This window comes from Pelobates fuscus, chromosome 2, assembly GCF_036172605.1.
Source record: "Pelobates fuscus isolate aPelFus1 chromosome 2, aPelFus1.pri, whole genome shotgun sequence".
Lineage (NCBI taxonomy): Eukaryota > Metazoa > Chordata > Amphibia > Anura > Pelobatidae > Pelobates > Pelobates fuscus.
In genome coordinates, this window is record NC_086318.1 from 194,249,380 (window position 1) to 194,265,298 (window position 15,919).

Sequence of the window (15,919 nt, forward strand, 5' to 3'; positions counted from 1 at the left end):
CAAAACCTTCTTAAAATCACAATGTGCCCATGGGTCTCTCTCCCTTGTGTATTCCAGAATCTGTATAGCTACCTGGTAAGCACCAGGGACTTGGAATGACAACTATTACAAATGATCCAGGGGTGTGGTAGTTGATTGTGAATAGCTTTCTCCTTTCTACTGTTCAGCATTTTACAGTGTAACAGAGGGTGAAGGAAGGTCATTACAAATATGGACTACTGGAATAGCACACTTGCATTTAGTGTTACCATTCTTATGCATTTTCTATGAAATGGCCCTGCAATGCATCAGATGTCTTACAAAAATTGACATGTGATTATTTGATAATGGTAAACATAAAAGCCAAAAGCAATGCATCCCCACTCTCTGCTAGTAAAGGTAAATAATGAGAGCACATTCATGCAAGGAAGAGAAAAGTGAACACTGTCACATTTATAGGTGCAACAATCAAATTCAATACACAGGAAAAGGTTTAAGATAGAAAAAAAAAAAACACAAAAAAGCCTGCAAAACTAAAGAAATAAAAATACATGGAAAAAAATATATATATCTGAAAAGGCAAACCTTTTTACAATAAAATGTGCTCCTGGTCCAAGTCCACATATTAAGCCAAGAACACTCAATAAAAAAAAATAATATCTAGAGAGGCCTGCAGCATATCTTCTGTCAATTAAGGGCAATCAGATAAATTACTAAGGAAACAACACAAGGGTATTAACCCCATGTTAGGTTGATATACAGAGGTAGAAAAGCATGCACAGTGTCTTGAAAGAGTGACAGATTATCTATGGATTTCCATCAGTGAAAGACTACATTCCCCAAGTTGCTCAGGAACATCCATCAATAGCTAGGCCAAAACCAGTGAGTACCAAGGTGCATCACACTAGGGCCAAGCAATGAGTTAAAAAGGTATCTATCAATGATCACCTTACATGCACATGCCAGCAGGTAGTTCGAGCAGGGTCCTCATCAACCTATTGTTCCTATACCAATTTGTAATGGTTCATTTATTGTTAAATTTCCCCCATTATAATATCATAAAACGCTGCAGAATAAGTTGGCGCTATATAAATGCCAATAATAATAACAATAGTTACTGCTATAAAGAATGATGCTTACAGTCAAGGTGCTTTTTCTTGGGTCCCATCACCTCGTGAGTGGTGGCCTTGCATACTGCCCTGGCCACAGCCGAGCCAGTCACTGTGTACTGTGCAGCTGCAATGCGATCTGTCAGCGTCTGTCCAGACATCTTCTCTTCCTCTCCTGCTGCAAGAAACATACAGAGCCTAGGTTTAGGAGCCAGCACCATGCCACAGCTTACCTTGCCCCGGATAATGTGCTATCCAGTCATGGTGTCTCAGCTTACACTCACCAGGGAAATGAGTTAGCAGTGATAGAGCCCAGTTTAGCTTGCCCTGAATAATGAACTAACCAATCTTGATGCCCTCACCAACACTGCCATGGGTAAAAAGTTAGCTAGCTAGCCATGGTGCCCCAGCTTACCCTGCCCTGGGTAATAGGCTAGTTGTCCATAGTGCCCCGGCTTACCCTGCCCTGGGTAATAGGCTAGTTGTCCATAGTGCCCCGGCTTACCCTGCCCTGGGTAATGAGTCACTAGCCATGGTGCTTCTGCTTACCCTGCCCTGGTTAATGTGCTAGCTAGCCAAGGTGCCCCAGCTTACCCTGTCCTGGATAATAAGCTAGCTAACCATGGTGCCCAGCTTACCCTGTCCTGGATAATAAGCTAGCTAACCATGGTGCCCAGCTTACCTTGTCCTGGATAATAAGCTAGCTAACCATGGTGCCCAGCTTACCCTGTCCTGGATAATAAGCTAGCTAACCATGGTGCCCAGCTTACCCTGTCCTGGATAATAAGCTAGCTAACCATGGTGCCCAGCTTACCCTGTCCTGGATAATAAGCTAGCTAACCATGGTGCCCAGCTTACCTTGTCCTGGATAATAAGCTAGCTAGCCATGGTGCCCCAGTTTACCCTGCCTTTGGTAAAGAGCTAGCAAGCCATGATGCCCCAGTTTACCCTGCCCTGGGTAATAAGCTAGCTAGCCATGGTGCTCGTGCACTGAGACAATGTTAGCAGCCATTCATGTATCCTAGTTACTGCAAACCACTCACCATCCCTTGTTACCCCCTCCCCCTACAGCATCTGTCATCCATCCTCACCCAATACACAGAGCAAACCTGGCAGTGGGAGAACCCACCTTTCGCTCCAAAAAAAACCAAAAGGGGTAATCATTTACCTTTCCAGGCTTTTAATGGAGCACTGCCGAGGAGCAGACGCACACTGAGTACATCTTCCAGTTCCCTGTGTTATCCTGCCTGACAGCCAGGGATTACACTGTCATGCCCCACCCCCACCTTGCCTCTCACTTAACATCTCCCCTATTCAATTATTAAATGGCCAAAATGCCGGAAGATCCTGCATACTTCTGTTATGCACCTTGTGCAAAAGGTAAAACGTAAGAAAACAAAAAACGATAAATGCTTTTATATATACAAATAAATATATATATATATATATAGATATAAATACAAGTAAGATCACTCCCTGTGATGCAGAGATCCTGATCTCCCCCCACTCCATGTTGCTGATCACATTAACCCATTGCTGGCACAGAGGCCTGCATTGCTGTGTTTAGGTACCCAGTGCAATTAAGGGAAGGGGGGGACTGGCAATGAATGGGGGGATGGCAGTGAATGGCACCTCAGCACTGCATAGTTCTGTGTTAATGGAGGGAGCCCGGGGTTTCCATCCTCACATAGCATTCAGACCTGTGCCTGGCTCTGCGGGTTATCCTTCTTCTTTTACTTCTTCCCAGCCGTCCTCCTCCTGCTGTAAGTGATGCTAGAAAGGAAAGGCTGTGCTTGTTCCCTCCCCCAGCATACAACACAGGGAGGTGTGATAACCTCCGCCTATTACTGTATCCCCCTGTACTGTATATAGCAATAAGGGGCATGTACCTGCCAGGGGCAATACTTATCCATATATGCAGTATGTATGGACATAAACACACACACACACACACACACATACATACCACATGTGAGTGCATTTTATTTTTCCTGGGGTAATAATAAAAATCCATATTTATTTATTTTTAAGCAGAAAATGTTTAATGTGATTAGGAGATGTGCAGGAAAGGTGCTGATTACATATGGTAATTCCCAATTAATGAATGCCTAGAGCCAGTTAATAGCTGGGTGATAGATGGAATATTCTGATTTCCTATATCTTTCATACAACCATCCTATGCGCTGCCTACAATGATAGCATAAATAAATGCCTCCCCCCCCCCCAGCCCAATGGGTGCTACCGATTGTTCCACTGCCAGCCCATGGGAGATATCATCCATCGCTGCAGAGGGGAGACATTATCTCATAGAAACCGCTCTAATATTGCTAAACCTGGATTGGAATGATCGTTTATGAAGCATTTATTCATGTATCTGGAACTGCAATGCTGCTAATAATATCAGGAATGAGCGTCAGATCGTCAGCCGGGTCTCCCTGTCATAGTCAATGGTTTATTCTAATCAGGTGGCGCATTAAAGGCAACTTAATAACATTGACCATTGCATGGCCTGAACGTTTTAACCCTTTCCAGTTGTGTAACATGCATTGGGCAGCGAGCAGTTTGTAGAATGATAGAGGAGGCTAATGGAAAACATGTTTTAGCAGAGCTGATGGAATGTTAGGGAACCTGCATGGAATCCTGCGGTGTAAATGTAGATGGAGGGGCAGTTTGCAGGATTCTAATGCTGTGCAGACTTTATCTTAGTTAAATATTATCTACTGTTTGTGGGGCAGAGTAGCCAGATGCCAGCTGCAAGCTTTTTATTAAGCATTTCTAGAATTCTGCATACTGTTTGGCAGGGCTTGGAAGTGCTGCCCTGCAAGTACAGCATATGGACTCATGTGGTCCTAATATGAAATCAGACAAGAACTAAGGACATGGACCCTCCAGGCTTGCAGTTGTACTTATGAATGTGTCACGAGGTGCAGCCAGAATTAGGAGCAGACAAAATGATGGCTTGAGAAAGATACATACTTGATATGGCTGAATGAACCAACATAATTTATTGCTGAGTGCTGAAAACATGTCTTTATTTGTTTCCTCATTATTTTGGATCCAGGTGAACAGGGGCCCCACCTAATAGCACTAGCACCAACATTTTCTATTTGCTTTAGAGTGTGCCACACACCACTTATAGAACCAGGAGTAGGACACTGTGCATAGCCACCTTTAGGGAAAGTGTTAACAGAGCTAACCAGGAGTCAGCTTTAGAAACAATATAGAAGAGCAAAGCCAGGTCTGGGGAGCACAAAGTAGCGTTTTGACAAAAGAACAGGTACTAAGTGCACTATTTGTAAAAAAGCACTGCATATAAAGGGGAATGTTGCCATCCCATAGGCATAACTATAAATGCTGCAAAAAACAACTTTCCAATCTTCCCAGGAGTGGATGTCCCAACACATTCACCTCAAGGTCAGAGAGTGCAATGCTCTGAGGAATTGCAAAAAAACGAATAGGTATATCTCATACCTCAGTTAGCATGGTAAATGTTAAAGTTCATGACTGAACAATTAGAAAAAGACTGAAAAGTATGGTTTGTTTGGAAGGGTTGCCAGGAGAAACCATCTCCTCTCTTAAAAGCTTAGGTTTACAAAGTTGCATTTGAACAAACCACAAGACTTCTGAAACAATGTCCTTTGGACAGACAAAACAAAAGTGGTGATGCTTGGTCATAATGCACAGCGCCAAGTTTGGCAAAAACAGAACAAAGCATATCAGCACAAACACCTCATACCAACTGTGAAGCACATTGGTGGAGAAGTAATGATTTGGTCTTGTTTTGCAGCCACAGGATCTGGGAACCTGACCGACATTGAGTTGACCTGCTCTGTATACCAAAGTATTCAAGAATCAAATGTGAGGCCATCTGTCCGATAGCTAAAGCTTGACCGGAATTGGGTCATGCAACAGGACAATAAGCCCAAGCACACCAGTAAATCTACAACAGAATGGCAGAAAAAAAATCAAGGTGTTGCAATGGCCCTGTCAAAGTCCAGACCTCAACCCGATTAAAATGCTGTGGCTGGACCTTAAAGGGACACTATAGTCACCTGAACAACTTTAGCTTAATGAAGCAGTTTTGGTGTATAGAACATGCCCCTGCAGCCTCACTGCTCAATCCTCTGCCATTTAGGAGTTAAATCCCTTTGTTTATGAACCCTAGTCACACCTCCCTGCATGTGACTTGCACAGCCTTCCATAAACACTTCCTGTAAAGAGAGCCCTATTTAGGCTTTCTTTATTGCAAGTTTTGTTTAATTAAGATTTTCTTAAGCCCCTGCTCTGTTAATAGCTTGCTAGACCCTATAAGAGCCCCCTGTATGTGATTAAAGTTCAATTTAGAGATTGAGATACAATTATTTAAGGTAAATTACATCTGTTTGAAAGTGAAACCAGTTTTTTTCCCCATGCAGGCTCTGTCAATCATAGCCAGGGGAGGTGTGACTAGGGCTGCATAAACAGAAACAAAGTGATTTAACTCCTAAATGACAGTGAATTGAGCAGTGACATTGCAGGGGAATGATCTATACACTAAAACTGCTTTATTTAGCTAAAGTAATTTAGGTGACTATAGTGTTCCTTTACGAGAGCTGTGCATAAACAAATGCCAGCAAACCTCAATGAACTGAAGCAATGTTGTAAAGAAGAGTGGGACATACGGTAATTCCTCCACAACAATGTGAGAGACTGATAAGGTCATACAGAAAATGAGTACTTCAAGTTATTTTTACTAAAGTGGTTCTACAAGCTATTGGCACATAAGGTGTACTTAGTTTTTCACATATGGCTTTATTTTCGTTAAATCATTATATGGTGTAATATGTCATGTGTTGCTGTTCATCTGAGGTTGTATTTACAAGTAGTTTATAGATAGTGAAAGATAAAGGCTAGAAATTTACAGTAAGTATAAGATAATAGAAAAGGGGAGGGCAAAAGGTGTACAGAGGTTCAATAACTCTTCTGATAAGACACAGGAATAGGTAGACAATATCCAGAGATAGCCTTGTATCAGGGTATTACAATTGTGATGGACCCACCCCTATTTAGCATTTCTTAATAAAGCTGTAATTTAGGCTTGGGTGTATATCATCATTAAAGAATGTTGTATTATATCCCTCCTAACCTTTTTCTCTGGTTGCCATATTAGCATCAGTATCACTTGTATATACTTTTGTTTATTATTATTATTTCTACATTTGGTCTTTATTAGACTTTATTATATATGTCTTAGCTAGTTTATTACAACCACTATATTGCTATACATATTTCCAGGTGATGCAGCTGGTCTCAGGGCTGTATATGCACTGAGACCTTGTGGCATCTTTTATTTGTTTGTTGCATTTGATTTACCCTGGGGTCAAGCCCCTTCGAGATCCCTGGAGTCTCTCTGTGGTACGTAAGTCCTTGGGCTAGATCCGACACTATCCCATTTCTTCTGGGGTAGTATACCCATGGACTTGTAATTTTTTCTGTTTTCTTGTTGTTTTTTTTTAAAACACCTGCAAAAATTTTAAAATGTATTTGTAACAGAAGATGGGACTCCTCATACGTGTCCCCTTAATTATACTTTGTTTCATCTAATGTTTCCCTGCATTCGAATGGAATTGTTCCCTTCTGTTCGGTTACCGAACAGATTCTGTGGGGTCCCCTTGTTCGCAAATCATGTTTAGGCTTGATTGGAAGAGTGTGCTTGTCTCATTGTAAATATGATAAAAATGAGGCTTGAGTATTAATTTGTGGATAGGTATTAATGTCTCTTTTGGATATGATATTGGATCACAAGGCTTGTTCATATCAAATGACTCCTTATCTAAGAGGGAATCAAGACATATGGCAAATGAGAGAGTTAGTTTATACTGAAACCAGACTTCCAGGCCACTTATGTGTGACTTCTCACACCTTGCACAGTAGCTCTGCTGGGGTCCCAGCTTCAAAGAGGATTTTATGTTGTAAGCTCTGACCTCTCATACAATCCCTTTTAAAACTGACAATACCACCTCTACCAGGAAGCCAGTTCACATATGCACTCACATAACTTTCATTTTACCAAACCGATCTAAACGCTTTTTGGATACGTTGTGCTCTCAGATCGAGGCTATTAGGGAATATAATTTTTGTGGGGTTCCGATGCTTTTGTCATGTATATTTGTGATATGTAAAAATTGTATGTAAGTTTTCCTATTTGAGAGATAATTGGATGAGCTTAATTGGAGCTCAATTATCTCTCAAACACAATGTATTGTGGGAAGGAAACCCCTGTGATTTTGTATTAGAAACCCCATGCTAGGGGCACTATATAAGAAACCAAGTGTGGCCTAATAAAGTTTAGATTGCTGCTTTTACCCAATAAGACTGGTTGCGTCCATTATAATGGGGAAACTCTACACAAAGGGAATACTTTCACTATATTCAGCACATCTGGAATTAGGACTAGTGGAGGATTGAAGGTATAACAGCAATAGACTCACGCACCCATGACAGTTTTTTTTTTATTATTCTTTTTTTATGTATTGCACAAATTTGTAAACTTTGCAAAACCCCTGTCAGCTCCTGTGACAGACCACCTGGCACCCCGACCGGGTACCTCCGTCCATCGCTGCTTCCTAGTACTTGCGAGTACCAAAAGCACTGCACTGGAACACCATAACCACCGTAAACCCCACGAACCGCTGCAGCTTGGTTGGGGTCTTGCCGTCCTCCACCCACCCTGGACCCCAGACCAGGATCCAGCTTCCAGTGGGTAGACTTCTCCTAGTCCAGAGAGCATAGCTGAGGGTTTTTTGTTGTTCGTAATATACAGGGTCCTCATAACCCCCATGCTTCTAACAGAACAGTAATCATATGTCCAGCTGAAAGCAAACCAGCCCTTTTTAGTATTACAAAGTAGTATACTGTGTACCGATTAGGTGATATCGAACCATTTAACATAACACTATATACAATTACTACCTTTTAACAATACAATGCAATCATGGAAAAAATAAAGTACACCTTCTGTGTATATGTATATGTAAAGGTAGTATACCTGGAGTTGTGGGAGGGTTTTTGTCCAGTCTATATTAACCTCCCCTCCCAGCTATCTCCTGACATCCTGCTGATGATTGTAAACTGGTTAGCACACACAGCTTCCCCTTTATAGACTTCCGAGCTTAGGAAGGCGTTCTAGCATTGAAGGTTCCGTTTCATGAGATAGGACCTGACCTGTGGTCATCCTCCTCTGGTTCTCTTCTGTATGACATTGTACATTTGGTCTACGTTTGGCCACGCTACATACTCACTGTGTTTTCTTACATTCGGCCTAAGTTAGGCCATGCTACATGGCTGCCTGAAATCTCAGCTCTTCGTAGCACCAGCTTTTAATGCCTTATAAGCCTTATATAAGCTTCTTCCACGGCATATTCAGCCACAGTACCCCCAGGCCAATGGTGTACGTTTCTTAAGCCTCTTCCAGGTGATAGCTGACTACCCTGTGAGGTCTAGCATTGCAACAGGAGGTCACCACAGCAAGCTTAGACACAGACTCCCCATTTACACACTGGCAGAATTCTTGCCTGCCCTATCTCCATCTGCTCCACCTCCAGGTGAGACCAGAACTGGATGGTAAATTATGAACCATCATCCCCACCTTTCTTACCAAGGTGGACTTTATGGCCCTATAGGACCAGCTTGACCACTTGGTCTATGCCTTCTTTTGGATCAACAGCAAAAACATATGTGAGGAAGGCTGAATTTGATGGACGCAAGTCTTTTTTCAGCTATGTAACTATGGTTCGCAAGGAGGTTGCACTGGCGAGAGATGACTTGTCCAAACTGTGTGCAAGAGTTGCAGCAATGGCTTGCAGGGCTCTGGATCTCCAAACTGCACTCACCATGACTCAAACAATGGTTGCGAGCTGTGAATCCAACCTGGCCCACCTCACCACATGGGTTGACGACCTGGATACAAGAGGCCATAAGATGAACCACAGGGTTTGGGACCTCTAGGAACGCGAAGCAGGGCAAGATATCCCAGATCTGCTGTAGGAGGTATTCTCCCATATTCTGGGTTCCCCACTAAATCGAAGCATAGGCCTGGTTTTGGCACACTGGGTGTTACGCTCCCTACCTACACCTGGGAACCCACCTAGAGTTATTCTATGTTGCCTGGAGAGTTCTCCATTAAAGAGCCTGGAAGGCCAAAACACCCGCATCTTTCAGGTCTTATCCAGATTTACACAATGCAAGCCAGGAGAGTCATCCAGCCCATTACATCGACCATGCAGGCCGTTGGCATGTAGTATATTTTTCTCAAGAAAAACTACCACAACAAGAGGACGTAGTCTTAAATGTGATTATTAAATATAATATCAGGAAGTTTTACTTCACTGAGAGGGTAGTAAATACATGGAATAGCCTTCCAGCTGAAGTGGTAGAGGTTAACACAGTGAAGGAGTTTAAGCATGCGTGGGATAGGCATAAGGCTATCCTAGCTATAAGATAAGGCCAAGGACTAATGAAAGTATTTAGACTTGATGCTGTCACATTCTATGATTCTATAGAAAAACTACCAGTATAGATAGGGATTTCCATTTTCACTTTCTACGTGTCAAGGCTTCGTGTCAACATTCATGGTGTATGGCTTTATCAGGGCCCTCATCTTACCCACAGATACAGGTACAGAATTGGCTCTCCAGACAATTCCTTCAACAATCCTTTGGCCCACAGCTGCAACAACCACCAAGACAGACCCAGACCTTATGACCGCAACAGTGATGACCAAGCCTGGCTAGGCCAGAAGAATAAATCTAACCCATGACATGACAGGCCTCATGATGACAGGTAGTCACACCAGAAGGTGATGACTTTATACCCCCGGATGCCATCAAGTTTCTTGTTCCTATGCAAAATTCCTGGGAATTTGACTAATCATGGATTGCAGGATAAAACTTACCAGGAAAGGTTAAAGGATCTTAACATGTATAGCTTGGAGGAAAGATGAGACAGGGGGGATATGATAGAAATATTTAAATACATAAAGGGAATCAACACAATAAAGGAGACCATATTTAAAAGAAGAAAAACTACCACCCAAAAGGACATAGTCTTAAATTAGAGGGGCAAAGGTTTAAAAATAATATCAGGAAGTACTACTTTACTGAGAGGGTAGTGGATGCATGGAATAGCCTTCCAGCTCAGGTGGTAGAGGTTAACACAGTAAAGGAGTTTAAGCATGCGTGGGATAGTCATAAGGCTATCCTAGGTATAATATAAAGGGACTAATGAAAGTATTTAGAAAATTGGTCAGACTAGATGGGCCGAATGGTTCTTATCTGCCGTCACATTCTATGTTTCTATGTATGTCACAGAGATTAGCTATGCATGTCTTATGGGGTATACCTTGTTTCCAATAAATGGTATCAATTTCTTGGTGGTGTTTAATAATCATATAGCTATTGTATTTTTTATGTATAACTTGGTATTGAGGGGTGTGTTAATAAGACTAGCTGTTAGTATCTTTAATGTTTTATCTACTTGGATAATCATTGATGCTATCCTACTCCAAACTTTTGAATTTTTAGACCACTTCTGTTTAGACCACTTCAGGTTGGAGTTCACAACTCCAACATTTATCGGATGCAACCAAAGAAAATCTAAATAAATCTGTTGGCACGCAATTTCTTGATCTTTACTTGATTCCGAACAGTTCTTAGCTAAGGTAAAACATTTTATCCAATTTTCGCTGGGTAGCTCAATTCCAAGTTCATTTTAAAATATCGCGTAACAATTTATTTGTACTGGTTTTAACATTTTATAGCAACTGGGCAAGGCATGTTTAATTATGCTACCTGTTCACATAATTCTTCAAATTTGGAACTATCTGATGTTTTTATTTTTCTGAAAATCTAGCATAAAATGTTGTTATTGTAAATAGGTTAACTAGCTTGTCTTATCACTTTCTGTCTTTATTAGCAAAATATCTAATGGTAATATTTATCCTGTAGTTAAATGAATTATATTTCCCAGTTTTAAATACGGTATCTCTCTTCACCAGTGCACTTCTGAAAGTACTGCTTATATTCTTGGCCAGGGGTAAAGTATGTGTAATCGGGTGCAAAATTACTGGGAAATTGACTACTTTACAACTTTTTTATTAATTTGCTCCAGATGTGTAAATTATTTCTAATAGTAAGTTTTTCTTTATATCCACATTGCTTTGATGGTTCTTCAACATTTGGAGCTATATATGTTGGTTTTAAAACAAAATAATGTTCTACTTCTACTCAGGGTTTCTGTTTAAAGTTCGTCCAATCTAATATATGTACTAACCTTATGGCTTGATAGTATTTATAAATATCGGGAATTTCCAAACCACCTCTATTTCTAGGTTTGGTTATATATTTCTAGGCGAGTCTAGAAGATTCTTTTGTGTACATTCCGCCCTGGAGTAGTGGGAGTTTGAGCGCAGGACTAATTTTTGTGTATTTGAGTCTAGATTTGTTTGCCGAAATAAAAGTTATGGATAATGTTCTAATATTAACAAAGAAAGATAGAGGCAAATCGATTGTTAATGCTTAAAATAAAATTCTCGGTAATACATTAATACCTACTACACAGCATTTCCCAAGCCATGATAATTTTCCTGAGGACCAGCTATTCAAACCCTGTTTTAACATATTCAGCAAGGAAATATTATTAGCCTCATATAACCTTTCTATTTCTTAGGGTTATAAATATACCAAAATATTTCAACTTAGTACTAAGCGGTCTTTCCTCCATTGTTGTCAGACACACGATCATGTCTGGGGGTGGTCTTTGAACGCACACAGGTGGACGTGCACAGATCTAAACACGAGTAGTGAGTAGATTTATTTTTTTATTCTTTATTTATTCCACAGTCAGACATTAAATAGACATAGCGTAGTGCAATAAAAGATGTACATAGGTAGATAAGTAGTGCACAATATCAAAAAAGGCATAACTCGTCTGACTATGGGTTATTGCTATAGTATAGCAAACAATGACTATGACAAATTATCAGAAACAGACATCATATACCATCAGGGCCGGCCTTAGGCATTTGGGCGCCCTGTGCAAAAAATCTTCACAGCGCCCCCCCCTCCCCACTCCTTACCCCTTCCCACACACCCTGTCACACACACAGGCAGGCAGACAGCCATACACACACACACACACACACACACAAACACACTCAGGCAGTCATACACAGACAGCCACACACAAACACACACAGACATAGAATGTGACGGCAGATAAGAACCATTCGGCCCATCTAGTCTGCCCAGACAGTCACACATAGGCAGTCACACACAAACACACACACACACAGGCAGACAGCCACACACACACAGGCAGACAGCCACACACACAGCCACACACAAACACACAGGCAGACAGCCAAACACACAGAGGCAAACAGCCACATACACACACACACAGTCACACACACACAGACAAACAGTCAAACACACACTTTCAGACAGCCATACACACACACACACACACACACTCACCCACATTTTTTAAAATTTATTTAGACACCCCCCCCAGCCTCCTTACCTTTGGGAATGCTCCTATTTCTCCCTGGTGGTCCAGTGGCTGCTGGGCAGCGCTGGCGGGCGGCTGGCGAGGGAGCACTTCCTCTGAGCTGTTTGCTCAGCTCCCTCGCGCGCCGCACAGTGAGGCTGGGAGCCGGAATATGACATCATATTCCGGCTCCCAGCCTCACTCTGCGGCGCGCGAGGGAGCTGAGCAGACAGCTCAGAGGAAGTGCTCCCTCGCCAGCCGCCCGCCAGCGCCGCCCGACCGCCCAGCAGCCCGGCATGTCTGTTAGCCGCAGAGGCTAACACGACATTTGCCTTGGGCATTTGGGGGCGGCTTTTTTTGCCGCCCCCTGGAAAATGCTGCCCAAGGCAAATGCCTTGTTAGCCTTGCGGCTAACAGACATGCCGTGTGAGCTATGCGGCCGCAGGGCGCCCCCTGCACCATGGCGCCCTGTGCGGCCGCACAGCTCGCACACCCCTAAGGCCGGCCCTGTATACCATAGATTCATGAGAATTGCACAGCTAAAACAGATTGAGAAAAGAAAAAGAGATATGCAACATAGAGATGTGTCGTAGAATGTTAGGATCGACAGCTTCCCAGGTTAGAGTGAAAAATTATACATAGCAATTAGAGTTGGGGGTAGTTGTAACTTGCGAAGCTTATTTGGCCAGGACAAACACAGTCTTGACCTACATATACCTGAAAATCATGACATTGATAAGGTATAGGTTATCTCCAAAGAACATCTATAAAGTGTAAAAAATTAGACTAAAAACAGGACAAGTTCTAACTTAAAAGTTAGAAAATTCAGGTAACTGCCACACAAGTAGCGCTTCTAGTTTAGGGGTGAATAGGATGATAATTGCAGGGTCCCATATGGTAGCAGCTGCTCCTGTGTGCCCTGCAGCAGTAGGTTGAGAGATTAGGCCAAGGCCCAGTGTAGACAGGACAGTGTCCATCTCTGAGGCATTGCTCACTCTGTGCTATTGTGTTGGACATCCCTGAATGGGGAGTATACCATTGGTACTAAATGCCATAAGAATATAAGATAGCCATTAGGGGTCGGAGTTACATATCTGAAAAGAGACTTTCGGCCATAAAGTTCAGCTTTCCTCACATAAGTTTTTGCTGTTGATCCAAAAGAAGGCAAATAAACCAGTCTGAAGCGCTTCCAATTTTGCATCAAACTAGGGGGGGAAAACCTTATTGACCCCAAAATGGCAGTCAGATGTATTCTTGGATCAAGCAGCTATTACCCCACTTATTAAAAATGATATCGCTATATGTTATGTTTTTGCAAGCACTTATCCAATTGCAGTTTAAACATCTGTATGGACACTGATAAAACCACCTCTTCAGGCAGAGAATCCCATATCCTTATTGCTCTCACTGTAAAAAAACATTTCCTTTGCCTTAGCTGAAATCTCCTTTCTTCCAGCCTAAATGTGTGACCTTGTGTCCTATGTATAGCATTGTTTGTGAATAGATTTCCAGATAATGGTTTGTACTGGCCCCGAATAAATTTGTATAATGTTTTGATATCCCCTCTGAGGCGCCGTTTTTCCAAACTAAAGAGATTTAAATGTTTTAACCTTTCTTTGTAACTAAAATGCTCCATTCCTTTTATCAATTTTGTAGCTCGTCTCTGCACTTTTTCAAGTGCCATGATATCCTTCTTTAGAACAGGTGCCCAAAATTGCACAGCATATTCGAGGTGTGGTCTTACCAGCGATTTATAAAGAGGCAAAATTTTATTTTCTGCCCGAGAATTTATGCCCCTATTTATACATGACAAAACCTTACTGGCCTTAGCAACTGCAGATTGAAATCGCATATTGCTGCCTAATTGGTTGTCTATAACAATAACCAAATCCTTCTCGTGTGTGGTTACCCCTAATTCACTACCATATAGGGTGTAAATTGCTTGGGCATTCTTGACCCCGAAGTGCATAACTTTGCATTTCTCTACATTAAATTTAATCTGCCATTTTAGTGCCCAGTCCCCCAATCTATCCACATCCCTCTGCAGTAAAGCAATATCCTACTTACATTTTATTACTTTAAAAAGATTTGTGTCATCTGCAAATACTGAAATATGGCCTTCAATGCCTATTTCAAGATCATTTATAAATATGTTAAATAGAAGTGGTCAAAAACAGAACCCTAAGGGACACCACTTACCACTTTTGTCCAGCCTGAAAATTTATCATTAATGACAACTCGTTGTACTCTATTTTAAGCCAATGTTCTACCCAAGAACAAGAATATTCATCTAGACCAATTTCTTTAGCTAGTAGCGCTTCTAGTTTAGGGGTGAATAGGATGATAATTGCAGGGTCCCATATGGTAGCAGCTGCTCCTGTGTCCCCTGCAGCCGTAGATTGAGAGATTAGGCTAAGGCCCAGTGTAGACAGGAAAGTGCCCATCTCTGAGGCATTGCTCACTCTGTGCTATTGTGTTGGACAATCAATGAATGGGGAGTATCCCATTGGTACTTGTAACGGATCGCCTGGCAGTCCGACTAGGTACCTCCGTTTGACGAATACTCCTAGTGCTTCCCAAGGGCTCCAAGCACTCCACTAGACACCATCACCACCGCAGACCCCACGAACAGCCGCAGCTTGGTTGGGGTCTCGCCGTCGTCCACCCACTCTGAACCCAAGACCAGGATCCAGTTTCCAGTAGGTAGACCTCTCTTGTAATCCAGAGAGCAGAAACAGGAACAGCTCTTACAAGAGCTAGTGATTATACTCTGGGGAGTATAGTGATTATAGCAATTCCTAGAGTGTAGGTAGTTCTCCAATTCCCCAAACATGAGCCAAGACTTCATGAAGGGTAGAACAAGTCTGAGGTTTTATTGGTACAGGTTTGCTTATATACAATTCCTCAGGCCAGAGGCACACCATCTGGACCTGATGGAACACAGGCACACAAAGGACACAAACCAATCAGAACAATACAACAATGTCCGACACTCCCACTTACAGCACACAATCCCTCTCTTCTGCCTGTGATCCAATTAACAAAGACAATGGGCTAACTCAATTAACTCTAAACAGTAAAAACATAAATTTTTATAAACCCCAAAAAGTATCCCAAAATACAATATATCCCCATAAAAGTCACATCCCCTGATAGCCTCGATCTGGGTGAACAATACATCCAAAAATCACCCAGATCGGTTCAGGGGTTCAGGAATTTCCTGGAAGTCTTATTTTTGCCCCACCGTGCACATGGTCCCATACCCAAACAGTTCCATAGACTCAACGACAAAACACTGCTGGACA

General features: G+C 42.1%; 1 protein-coding gene across 19 annotated transcripts in view; it reads right to left on the minus strand.

Moving 5' to 3' along the window:
- Positions 1-2,881, minus strand: part of SNAP91 (synaptosome associated protein 91) — a 107,917-nt gene extending 105,036 nt beyond the window's left edge. For 14 of the 19 annotated variants that reach the window (XM_063443053.1, XM_063443048.1, XM_063443047.1 and 11 more), the window contains exons 1-2: positions 2,789-2,881; positions 1,120-1,266 (exon numbers count right to left, since the gene is read on the minus strand). In XM_063443053.1, the coding sequence (XP_063299123.1) occupies positions 1,120-1,249 (130 nt within the window). In that variant the 5' untranslated portion in view covers positions 1,250-1,266; positions 2,789-2,881. Of the gene's footprint in view, positions 1-1,119; positions 1,267-2,256; positions 2,350-2,720 lie in introns of those variants that run through there. The other 5 variants (XM_063443037.1, XM_063443041.1, XM_063443042.1 and 2 more) reach the window with 5 other exon arrangements.
- Between the last annotated feature and the right edge of the window lie 13,038 nt (positions 2,882-15,919).